The following is a 13,271-nucleotide window of genomic DNA, read 5'->3' as shown; positions in this document are numbered from 1 at the left end:
GCCATATTTATATGGTGGAATTTTGGCTCAGTGTCAGACTTATCGGGTATTGATAACTTATAATTAGAGACAAGAAGCAAATCCTATATAATAAAGAATATACGTATCATATAATATATAAGTGGAGTCCAAGCCTCACCTTACAAGTCGGTTTTATAGGATTGAGTTAAACCTAAACTCACTTTTAATATGGTATCAGAGTCAGGTTAAATAAAGGGAGTACAAAAATTTAAAGGAACCCTGCCAATGAAACTGTAACGGAACAGGTTACAACAGATTGTGCTACTCTATTACCACGTTAGCTTCAGAGGGAAGACGGAACATATTATTCTACAGATAATTTAGAGATCAAGAATGATTTACTGTTCAAAAAAAATTGTGGTGCGTGGGTTTTGCACATTGTCCATAAATATAGACTCTTGATAGACACTAGTGGAGACTATTACCTAGGATAATAAGAGATGCAACTTCCTAGACACTTGTAGATGAACACTAAATGAAATACATCGAAGAGTGAGAGACATGAACAAATTATTTCTTAAGGACAATAAATGAAATCTTTTCAGCAAAAGGAATTGAAGGATCACACGGGACATTCAACACCAGGTTAGTTATTGGGAAAGGACCAGGGGCTTAAAGGTAGTAATTGTGGGATCTGGAAGAATTAGGAATAGATGGGAAAAGTTTGACACCAACTTTTAGGGGTGCCAAAACCATGGATAAGTTTTTGAATATTTGTTGCCTGCTCATCATAAATCAAATAATTCAAAAACATTTACCTAAATCCAGAAATGAACAGATATTTCAACACTCAGGATAACTACATAATGTCAAAGATAACTTAAACTATACACACTATGTTATTTATCTATCCTTATATATAAAGAAGATTATCTTTTTTGGTATCTAATTTTTCTTTCCACTTTTACCCTTCAATTATTTAAATTTAACAATTTTCTAATTAAATAAATAAAAATCATCTACTAAATAAATAAAAACCATTGATAATTAAATTATAAAAATTTATATTTACTTCTATAATTATAGTTTCATTATTTTTATTATCACAAAAAAGTGAATACGCACCACGTAAGCAGGTATTTTTACTAGAACATATAAAGGGAATTTACCTTTTTGTGTACACATTTTGTTTTCCAATTTTACCTTTAATAAGATATTTCTTAAATTAAAATAATTATATTGCCGATTTTACCTTTTAAGTCACTGTTTTTTCAAATTTAACAATTTTTCATAACTAAAATAACTATTTACGATAAAAAATACCTATAAAATGAATAAAAAACATTTTTTATCATAGTAACTATTTATATTTACTTTAAATTTAAAATTTCATTACCTTTTTTATCATAAAAAAATGTGAACATGCATGTGTTTGCATTGGTACCTATTAGTAAAGAGAGTTTTTTATAAGCTCAATAACGGTTTTTTTTACACATTTCATTATCTATTTTACCCTTTAAATTGTATAACATTTTATATAATTATTATTTGAAAATATATTTTGTAAATTTAATAACATTCTTTATTTTAAAAATGATTAGAAAAATAATTTTTATTTTTTTATTACAAGGTAAAACTGGACACACATAAGTGTTGGCACATATGTTTCCACTAGTTAATAAGATAAAGAATTTCATCTTACCAACCGCTATTGGCTCTGTGGATACAGAAATTGATTGCCCCTCTACTCCATCCTCTCTTACAGGAGTATAGATGGCCACTAGCCTATAACCAACATCATCAACATTCGCTTCATACATTCTGCCAGTTTCTCCTGCAGTTTAATCAGTTGAAAGAAAAAATAACAGGGTTAATGAAGATACATAACAATATATGAAATACAAGACATGCAAGTAAGAGAAAACAAAAGACAGCTGAATCCGTGTGTATTACACAGCCGAGAATATTATCCTCTTTTTATTAAAATTAGATAAGATATCTTGAAAGAGAGCAATGTTAGGAGTTATTGTTAAACTGAGAGTGCTTTTAGAGGTTTATCTCCAATGAGAACATTTTTTGGAATTTCTATTAACACCTTATCTCTTCCTATCTATCTTTTTCCTAAATTGAATCTAGATATCTCACATTCGCCTTTAATGCATGTTGAAAAGTTCTCTAGCATGAGACAATTTAAAAAAAAAAAAAAAAAAAGTTTAGGCACAACATGCGTATATATGTAACATACATATGTGTGTGTATGTGTATGCGATGCTCCAATGTCATGCGATGCTCCAATGTGTCTGTGTAACATACACATTGCTTATTTTGACATTTTACTACAATTGATATAAGCAATATGGTCCCCTATAGTGGACGTATTGAAATTCAATTATATACTTCTCAATATCTTTAACTGGAAATGTTTCAATTTAAGTAACTCAAAGGATTTAGCATACCTGGTATGGAGATCAGGTCAGGACTTCCAACCATTGATCTAAGCCACTGAACTCTACTTTTCCCTTCCTTTCCACCACTGTAAATGCCATGAACAGCATAGAGATTGGTATGAAATCCCCTTCCCTCAATCTCCAGCTTGTGTATTCTAGGAATTCCTAAGATGCATGACAAAAAGTTCAAGGGCAACTCAGTTAGAAAAGAAAATGACAATAAATGTTTAAAAACACAACACTCTTTAGTTTGTTGCAAGTTACAAGTATTTTAGTAGGAAATGATGGGATGAAGAATCACATGGTTAGGTATCAGGTAGTCAAATTTCAAATTTTCATTTGCAAAGCCATTGTGTATTTCCATGAGAAAGAGAAACAGCTCTTTTATGGGAATAACATGAATGTCCATAAATATTTCATAGACAATATCTTTGCTAGAATTGTATGTGGAAATAAGAAGCTTAAAGCACCAACACAGCCACTATCAATGAAAGCAATTACCTGGCAACACAGGTGTTGTCTCAATGCATACTGCCTCACCAGACCTTCCAAACACATCAGTTACGATACACTCACATTTTAAATGATGACCAATATCTTCTAGCCGCACCTTATAGGAGCAAGAATTCTGATTAGGTAATGGATCGTACAAAAGACTGTCTCCAACTTCAGACGAACAAAACCTGAAATTATTTTAATGTGATTAAGTGATACATATAATCAGCCTTTACTACAAGAATCGTTGAGTTAGCAACCAGGATTCTCCTGATAATAAAAAGAACTACCCCAATAACTGTTACTTTGTTAGACATACATGCCATCACCCAAAAGCTTAAGTTTTTGGGAGAACTGGCCATTGACAAGGGATCATGGAACAGACTCTACTGAAATGGTCAATAGTAAGGGAGGAAATAGGCCAGGCTGCCTGTCAAGATCGAGAATTGTGAAAATTGATTGTTCCCCTAATTTACATAAATACATATAACTCAGACTCTAATCATATCCGTAAGTAAAATATTTGCTTAATCTGTATAACTTCGTACGAAAAATCATTATTTTCTAAGTGGATTACTAATCAAAAAATGAAACATTACTGTTGATAGTGATAGCTATTTTTACCTACTTATTTGTCAATGCTTTTAAACTAGTTATAATTCAAGTTGCTTATTGCATGATAGCTAATTCAAATGATTTTGTTTTATAATTTTAAAGGAAAAAAATTACAGTTCATTTGTTTATGGTATAGAATTTCATAATTAATGAGCCATAATATTAATTTGCAGTTTTTTCATATTATTTTAGAAGTACTTTAATTCAACCTACTATCTTTGGAGTAGCATTGCAAACTAAATCACCATACCATTGATATCTTATATCTTTCTTGTACTTGCTCCAAACATGTCGCTGTGTCTCACTATTTGGAATCACTTCAACAGCTGTAAGAACATCACCTTCAACTGCCTTGCCAGTCAGAGCAAGCATCTCGACACATGGAAGCTCTAGAGAACAATGCAAGAACCATACTTATTTTCCTAGAACTTCAAAATCTTGAAAGAAAAAAGTGCTTGATATTTAAAAGTAAATGCAATGCAAAAAAGCAAGGCTTGCTTAAACATGGGAAATGGTTACCTGGGAACACAATATTAGTCGGAGCAGATAAAACAAGCTCCCCTACAACCAAATCTGAACGAATAGGTGTGTATCTGAAAAAAAAAAGATGAAAATGTTAATATCAACAGGATATAAATGTTATAATTAAAGGGTTTGGAAAGGGAGGAAAAAAGGATAAGGATTATCTCAATTATAAGATATTTCATTGGTATGGCATAAAATTAAGTGATACAATACAATCTAATCATCATCTTTAAACTAATAATTAGATCAAGCACCACTGTAGTAATACCGGCACAATCCCAACCCACTCATAAAATAAGACAACTAAGCCTAGTTTAAATAAACAGCAAATTAGGGAACTCCAAAACTTGCTTTCTTTAAAAAGCAAAGCTATGCAAAAACATCACTATATAACAAGCAATTCCATCTAGATTGACACTCCAAGATATATCAATAATTTACAGGATACTCAAATATCATAAAAGATAACAAAAATACAAAAGAAAATGGGGAGACTATACCAAAACCCACTCAAGAAACAAACCTATAACCATATAAATTGCATCTATTCTTATAGAAATAAAACTTAATAAAATCTAGAATAAGATCCCTCACATAGTTGATAACGGTTGATTTTATATGCTTTTATGTGTATATTTTTGTGAATAAATCAACTTCTTCATAGTTTTTACTTTGTTTTGTCCCTAAGTTCAGTCTGTTTTCATGTTTTCTTGTGTTTCTATTAGTGTGTGCTTGTTTACCTCTAATATCTATTTTGAGTGTGTAAAATAAGTCAATAAGAAGCAATTTGGGTAGAGGAAAACAACTTGGAAATCAAGGAAGCATGTTTTGGACAAAAAATGATCATGTTGTTAGACTGCTTAGGGTTAAGCACCACAATTGTAAGGCTAAACGCCACCAACTCCTGCACAAGTAGCACTGAGCAGTGGAAAGTTGCACTGAGCGCTAAAAGGTGGAAAATGGCGTTGAGCGGTGGCATGGCTGACATGTCAAAATAGGTTATCTAAGCATGCTTCTCGAGAGGTTTTGGACATTTTATTCCTTCCACACTTAATTATGCACCTAGAGAACTTAGGATTTTACAAATTGAATAGATAGGGAAGAAATGGAAACCAAAGAAAGAGGCAAGCCCTCTCCCAAAGTTCTTGGCAATTGCTCCATGCTTGATTTGTGGTTCTTAATGTATTGAAAAATATGACTTGAACTTAGAACTGAAATTGAACACCTAATGAAGCTTGTATCTAGGAATAGAATATGATTCATCAGTAATTTTAAGACTCTTGAACTTAATGCATGGTTGCTTGTTCAGATTTCAAAGGATTGAAACTTGATGAGTGATCATAGGCTCAAAAGATAGGATTTGAGTATAATTGTGAGTTGATTTTGGTATAAATATGAAATTGAAATGATTACTAATGCATGAGAAAGAAGTGGATGAACTCTAATCTTAACAAAGTGTATATACTCTATGTTAAATTTCTTATTGCATACCAACTGTTTGATAAAAATACAAAAAGAGTTTCTTTGTGTATTTGTAAACTTCTAGTCTAATTAAGTTATTGAGTGCAAGAGTTGTCGAGTGTTGTACAAGTTCCTCCCTTGGAAGAGAACGATATATTTACTTATTACCTGCTATGCTGCAACATGTGCACTTGCGGTTGATTTTGCAACCACCATTGGTACATCTATATCTAACCCCAAAAGATGTAAGTATGTTGGCACAATGGTTTCCTTCCCTACTTATATGAGATATATGAAATCTTATATTCCTCACAATGTAATGATTGGAGAGAGCTTCCGCCAAAATAAAAATCACTTTTCAATTCATAGACTATGCCATCCACTCTCAACCACAAATTCAACAGCTTGGATAGCACCAAGAAGTCCGTCATCTAATAATTTATACTGATAAAAAGTAACAACGACATAAATGAAGAAAAGATCATTCCTTTCACACTTTCAATTTCATGTTTAGATGAGCTAAAATGTTTAGCATGACATACAATACTCTATTTTCATTGTCATACATTAACATACAATAAAGGCTAAAAGAGAAATAAGAATAATTTACCCAAACAACAATCGAAAATTGTAATCCGAATCAGTAACTTCATAGATTTTAGAATTTGCTCCATTAACTAGTTCAATGGTTCCCTCATTATTTTCTCTATACCAGCTAAAGAGACTTTCTCCTTCATGTCCACCAAAATATTCACCTTCTCCAGAATAAATTCCCGTTGACAACTCTTTCACGAGTACATTAGAAACTACTGGAGCAGCTGCAAATTACAAAACGGGTGAGGCAATAAAATGTACTAAATATCACATTTTATGTCACTTAAGCCAAAAATGCTAGAACAAATGAAAATCTAAATACAGTGGGCACAACCACCACAACACAATACTATTTAAACCATGTGATGAAAAGATATCATCAGATACTACAATGAACTTCCAGCAAAGAATCATATAGATACCAGGGGAAACTGGGGCACTGCTAATTGCAACCAATGGCTCTCCACATTTTCCATCTATTCGAGTAGGCACCCAATACAAAGCCAAGTAAGCTGCAACATCTTTAAGCAGCGGTTTATACATTCTGCCATGTCAAGAAAAATAATGGAAAAAACCCTCAACCTCCGTTACAGTTTTTATTCCTATAAAAAGCATGAACATCTCAATACTTACAGCTCTGTCCCAGATATTTCAACATCAGAGGCATTAGATATATCTAGCAGTTCAGATCCTTCAAGTTTACGCTTTGTTCGATACCAAATATATTTTCCAATCCCCTCATGTCCACCAAAATATTTTCTCAGTGGCATAAGCTCTCTGTCTTCACAACAATCAGGAATTAAGAGTTCTATTCCCTTAGGTTCCGCTGTTCACAGGAGTCCATACAGAAATTACATTAGGGATGCATATAACTACTTTACAATACCATCACAGAATGTAAAAAATAAAATTATACCCCAAAGAAACTGTGGAAAGACAGAGAAACAAGAAAATTTTCAAGAATTTTGTTAAGAATTGAACTTTAAATTTGACTCAACCTTATAAAACCGGCTTGTAAGGTGAGGTTTGTACCCACTTGTATATTGTAAGCTCTAACTCATGGTTTTGATACTATGTTAAGAAGGAAAATTAACCCTATATCTAGTTTTCACTATTTTCACATTCTCTATTCTTTTGTACTGTTCTGAAGTTGCTATAGCAATTAGCAATGTATGGTATTACAAATGCAATAAACCTATATTAATGATATTATTAGACTCCAAGAGTACAATAACACTCAAAAACGTCATGTTTCCTAGTGATCATTCCCAACATAAAGAAGAATAGTTACATTGTCTAAGGTAGTTTTTGCCAGCAAAAACTATCAATCAAACAGCCAATTGATTAATATAATTGATAAATGGTCAACTTCAATGAAATTTCTATAAAATTTTGGAACTATTTACAAAATTAATTAATCCATAACTATATAAAGAAGGTGAACATTTAATTAAAGGTCCCCGATAAAATCAGTATCTAACATCCGCCTACAAAAACTAGGGTATGTTATTTAAAGTTAACAACGTAGGTACCACTATAATCATAACATGTCCAATTTCACAAGTAAAACAATCTTACCAGGAGAAATCAGATCAGACACAATGTGCTTTGGGATGCCTTTGATTCCATCTTTGCGCACAGGAGTATAGATTATTTCAATGCACGCACCAACATCCTCAAGAGTCAAATCCAAAAAGTCTGCTAATAGTAAATAAATATTAAGCATTTACGTTTCCATCACAAATAAATAACCCTTGGCTGATAAAACAACAATATAAAAGTTACCATTGGTACTAATTCTATCTCGAATACTATTGTCTTTTACTCTAAACCACTCATAGGTACAATCTCCTTGCTCCCTGAAAAGCAAGCAACAAAATTCTAAGACAGGGAAAGTAACCAGATGGATAAAATAAAAAGTACTAAAGGAATAGAGACTTGTAAAGTATAAACAGTGCATAATAGAAGCCTGACCCTCCAGTATACACAGCATTAAAGCTTAAGTGCTGCCCTTCTATCATTGATCCCGAAAGTTCCAGCGAATGACAAGTTGGGGGACCTAAATTTGTAATGTAAAAATAGTTGTACATTAAAATTGTCTGAACCTGAAAAAAATCTGTATGTCTTCATGAACAATATAAAGCTTAAAAAGCACAATAATAATATAAGAAATAACTGATACCAGGTACTATGGGCCCAATTTGTTCAGACAGAACCATAGGTCCACGAGCCCAATCACTTCGAACTGGCTCACATGAAACAGAAATAAAGGAGCCAATGTCATCGATTGAGGGCATATACGATGCATCAGTGGCACCCGCAATTTCCTTTTTTGTGCCATCGGGAGTGGTCTACATAAAGCCACAAAATAGTTAGTTGATCACCCAAATATTTAACTGACCAATTATATATAGTAGCATCAACATGGTAACCACAATAAAACAAGGAACGGAGGAATCCACTATTTATGGCAACTATAAGGACACTTTTTCCTGGCTCTGTTTTATTAATTTACTGAAGTTTAGATATGTTTACTGCACCCCCTCTTTCAAGTTGAGATCATAATATATTAAGGCAGTTTCTAGAAATTGGAACTTGAAACATTTTATTAAAGTTGTCAGCTGAGCTAGCCCTAAGCCATTCGTCCTGAGTCCACGTGAAGAGGTTAGGGCCTACCTACTTTAAAAATTAAAATACAGAAGGTGAAGACCAATTTTTCTAGTGATCTAGGGCTGGCCCATGGCCCATGGGTCTTAGACTAAAATAATTTGACCTACTTTTTTAATACTTTGGTTGGAACCAAGTAGAAGATGTTCTGCCCAAAGCCAAATTGTAGAAACCATGACTGACAGTGAGTTGAAGATACCCTGCCCAGGACCAAGTTCAAGATTTTAAGGTTGAGCCAAATCAAAGATACAATGGTCGAGTGAAAGTTGAAGATATTTAGGCTGGAACCTGGATGAAGATCCTTTTCTAGTAGAAATGTCAACTGTGGCTAAGTTGAACAAGTGATAGCCAAGGCTAAGCTTAACATGTGTTGACTTAGGTTGTGCTAAACATGTCTAAACTGAGGCCAAGATGTCTTGCACAAGACAAAATTAAAACATATCAAGACAAGGTTGAGCCAAAGATGCTCTAGACAATGTTGAGCTAAGGACTCCGTGGTAGAGACCAGCCAAGGATGCCTTGGGAACTTATTGAACAAACTCTTCGCTAAGATCCAGCTTAAAGATATCTTGACCAAGGCTAGCAAAAAGATAACATTGTTGAGCTTGCCAAAAGATGTCTTGACCCAGGCTAGCAAAAAGATAACAGGGTTGAGCTTGCCAAAAGATGCCATGTCATATGCCATTTGAGAGATGTCCTAGCTAAGACCCAACTGAAGATGTTATGACTGAGGTTAAGAATCTCTAGCATACCAACACAAAAATAACCCTTGAGAATCAAACAGCAACATATGGTTGTAAACAAACAAATTCAACAAATAGCATAGAAAAGGAGACAACAGATGGGCAACACTCACAAGAATCATTAAATACATCAAAGGGATGTCTTGAATGAGAGACTCATATGCTAAAGTGTTGAAGAACAAAACTAGGGAATATCAGCAAACTCAACAAGAATGATTGTAACAACAGATGCTGAGAAGGTAGTGTGTGAAACAGATAAGCCAGTGAGGTTGACTGAACCAACCATTCTGTTTAAGCTAAGTTTTTAGACACTAGTTAAACAATTGAACCCCCTTAAGCAAATATGTAGGGTTGAGTTAGAACCAATCTTTCTTGAATGGTAATTAAAACACATCTATGAAATAGGAAGAAGATTAGGAGAAATCTCCCTTGTGTTGAATATACACATAGGATCCTTTATTTATAATAGAAGAAATATGGGCTAAGCCCAAAATACATATAAGAAATATAAACAAACTAAATAAGAAATATAAACTAACTAACTAAAGATAAGAAATAAATATAAACTAAATATAATATTTCTAACACTCCCCCTCCAGCTGGAGCATACAGATTGTATGGACCAAGCTTGGAATAAATAAACTCAATTTGAAATATATGATCTGTCNTCAAGAGTGTGTGGCAAACAGATGCGCAATCACATGTCGACGAACAACTAACAGCACCATGAAACATCAAATAGCACCATGAAACTTCAAGTGGGATGACTTTGACTTTGATAAAGGAGAACAATGACAAACTCCAGGGATTGGATTGTCATCAAGTAAGGATGGGGCTTGCATCAAAACTATAGGGATTGCCATCACTGACTGACGGGGCCTGTAGTGGCTAAAAGCGACAAAACTACAGGGAATGCCATCACTCACTGATGGGCCTGTAGTGGCTAAAAGCAACAAAACTACAGGGAATGCCATCACTGACTGATGGGGCCTGTAGTGGCTAAAAGCGATAAAACTGCAAGGACTGCCATCATTGGCTAGTGGAGTCTGAAAGCCTAAAACCTGGTTCATACTCCCCCTCACGACGAACGACGGAAATGACGGCGCGCCGATGATAGATCGTGAAAGTGAAAGATCATAATGAGCTCTTATTCATCAAAGCACCCAAAAACAAATTTGACAGATTTGACAAAGGGTTGGTGAAATTGTTTCAACCCATAATTTTAGTGTTGAAATTTCTTGGTGTTAACCACTAACTGTCCTTGAAGACCTTTCAGAAAAGATAAGATAGCGGAAGCAGTAGAAGTAGGACTGGCAACAGATTGAGACAACCGTGACTGATTGTAGTGGCGGCACAAGCAGCGGATGGCAAGAAGGTCCAATCGGTGCAGCACGAGAAAAGGGAATTAGAACCCATTCGTGGAGGCATACACCAGAACGTAGAATACGAGAGGAAGATTCGGATGGAGTGGTCGCCGGTCAATTCTGGAACTCCAGCGGTGGCTCCGGCAATGCTCCGGCGAGGCTCCGGCAAGGTTCCAGCGACTGCTCCGGCGAGGCTCCGGCGACGGTGGCAGCTCCGGTGGCGGTGGCGGCAGTGGCCTTTCTTGGCTGCAGTAGAATGACATAGGTTGAAAGACTTTTAGTAGGGGCTGCCGACAGCCATGGCGCCCGACCGCCGGCAGACGGCGAAGACAACGGCTAAAGAATCAGAGAACCTTGCTCTGATACCATATGAAATAGGAAGAAGATTAGGAGAAATCTCCCTTGTGTTGAATATACACATAGGGTCTTTTATTTATAATAGAAGAAATATGGGCTAAGCCCAAAATACAAATAAGAAATAAAAACAAACTAAATAAGAAATATAAACTAACTAACTAAAGATAAGAAATAAATATAAACTGAATATAATATTTCTAACAACATCAACCAAAGTCACTTTTTCTTTTAATAAAAACAAGTACTAACATATGGTAGAACTCAATAAAAGTGTAAACTCTTACCAAGTAGGATAGGGGCATTCTAGTGCCAAGTGAAAAAGACTTAATATCTAAAGAGCAAGGAAAGTAAGAAAATCACCAGCTATTTAAAGTTTAATTAGAAACATAAATGCAAGTTCACTATTGATAATATTAATGAATGTACAACAATACCTTACTGGTTCAAATTTTTCAGAGTAAGACACAAGACTTAAAATAAAAACTTAGATTCATATCAAAGACTTTCACAACACAAAGTTGAAGTTACAAATACCCTCAGCCAGCGGTAAACTGAATCTCCCTCTTCACCACCCCAATACTTTTTTTCAATTCTTAGAATTGTTCCTTCAACAGCATTTCCAATTATGTGTAAAGAAAGCAATCTTGGGCTTCCTGATCACCAAGAAAAACCAAAACTATATTAGAACAAAATATAAAGCAAATTGAATGACCTTTTCTCTAAATCAAGATACCAATGTTAGTGCATCACTATACATGTTATCATCTTAACTAAGACAACCTGTATCAATCATATGCAGCATTGGTGATATTCTAAATACAAAAGAAAGAGAAATACAAAAATGGGGGAACCAAACTAAGCCTACAAGAGAAACCTAAAATATGGAAGACCACATTTATCTCTACAATAATCCTAACAGATGCAAAGAGGAACACAAATTGAACGATCATAACAGAGCAAAAGGCATCAATAAATAATGTCACCAAAAAAGTGAAGCAAATTTTATTTATTAATAGTATCAATAATACAGTGTAATGAGGTAACTTAGTGAGATTGAAAGGATGAAAATATGTCATTCTTTTTTACAATTTTCAGATGATAATTTAGAATTAGATGTTTGAGGAGAAAACAGTGTGACTAATAAGTCAAGAAAGATATATTTACACTACATACTAGAATAATTATATTAGAAGCATTGCATAAGTTAGACATAATCCCTGTTCCCTAATCTTTCAGTTCTTATATCTTCTCTCTCCATAGCTATGCCCGATATTGGAAATCTTTAGCACAAATGTCGCTAAAGTGAATTTCTTTATATCACTTCAAGAAACAGACCAAATTCATATTCATATTTTCATTCTTAATCCAATAAATGTTACCAGGGCGAATGCGCTCCTGGCCCATGCAAATTCTTGTATCACCAACAACACCATCATCCCGTACGGGAGTACACTGGAATGAGATGAATTTTCCAATGGCTTCTTTGGTGATTCGGTACTGCAGTCCCGAAACCCCTGGTATCCGAGAACCTGAATCACCTTCAACCTGTACATTCCAGAGACAATTAGAACAAAAATTTTCTATCTAAAGGACATTTTGCGACCAAAAGGAATATTTTATCTATTTATTTCAGTAGGTCAAATCTGCATCTATGTTTTGACCCCTTAGAATAATTTTTTCAACAGTCAATCCATTTTATTCTCATCCACTAAATGCACCAAAAATCTAGAACGAAAACAAATAAAACATGAGACATACAGTTTACCCAGACAGCATATTAAGGAGCTTTCAGTCAACCAAAAAGAGTGGGTTGAATGTCAACCCATATGCATGATTAATATCTAAACAATTAGTTTTCTAGCATTAAATGTCACAAGGTGAATTGATTTGGTTGTGTACATCTAGAAATTGTCAATACAAGTAGCAACTAGTACGGTATTGTTCTAGCAAAGAAGAATCAATTTCACCAAATATTTCCTTTTTTTTTAAATGAAAATAATGATCCTAAAGCATTACAATACAAGATATAATCCTAACAAGGT

The 13,271-nt window shown here is 34.2% G+C and overlaps 1 protein-coding gene across 2 annotated transcripts in view; it reads right to left on the bottom strand.

Annotated features, from left to right (window-relative positions):
• LOC106761888 (187-kDa microtubule-associated protein AIR9) overlaps positions 1 to 13,271 on the bottom strand; it is a 32,705-nt gene that overhangs the window by 2,402 nt on the left and 17,032 nt on the right. Inside the window, exons 20-33 of one of the 2 annotated variants that reach the window (XM_014645487.2) lie at positions 12,609 to 12,774; positions 11,764 to 11,882; positions 8,281 to 8,449; positions 8,073 to 8,157; positions 7,884 to 7,957; positions 7,677 to 7,799; positions 6,732 to 6,924; positions 6,521 to 6,642; positions 6,115 to 6,322; positions 4,038 to 4,111; positions 3,769 to 3,907; positions 2,910 to 3,091; positions 2,418 to 2,573; positions 1,664 to 1,795 (exon numbers count right to left, since the gene is read on the bottom strand). In XM_014645487.2, the coding sequence (XP_014500973.1) occupies positions 1,664 to 1,795; positions 2,418 to 2,573; positions 2,910 to 3,091; positions 3,769 to 3,907; positions 4,038 to 4,111; positions 6,115 to 6,322; positions 6,521 to 6,642; positions 6,732 to 6,924; positions 7,677 to 7,799; positions 7,884 to 7,957; positions 8,073 to 8,157; positions 8,281 to 8,449; positions 11,764 to 11,882; positions 12,609 to 12,774 (1,942 nt within the window). The remainder of the gene's footprint in view (positions 1 to 1,663; positions 1,796 to 2,417; positions 2,574 to 2,909; positions 3,092 to 3,768; positions 3,908 to 4,037; positions 4,112 to 6,114; positions 6,323 to 6,520; positions 6,643 to 6,731; positions 6,925 to 7,676; positions 7,800 to 7,883; positions 7,958 to 8,072; positions 8,158 to 8,280; positions 8,450 to 11,763; positions 11,883 to 12,608; positions 12,775 to 13,271) is intronic. The other variant, XM_014645488.2, reaches the window with a different exon arrangement.

The sequence above is a fragment of the Vigna radiata genome, chromosome 5, assembly GCF_000741045.1.
Source record: "Vigna radiata var. radiata cultivar VC1973A chromosome 5, Vradiata_ver6, whole genome shotgun sequence".
Taxonomy (NCBI): Eukaryota; Viridiplantae; Streptophyta; class Magnoliopsida; order Fabales; family Fabaceae; genus Vigna; species Vigna radiata.
This window is presented reverse-complemented; position numbering and strand designations above follow the sequence as displayed.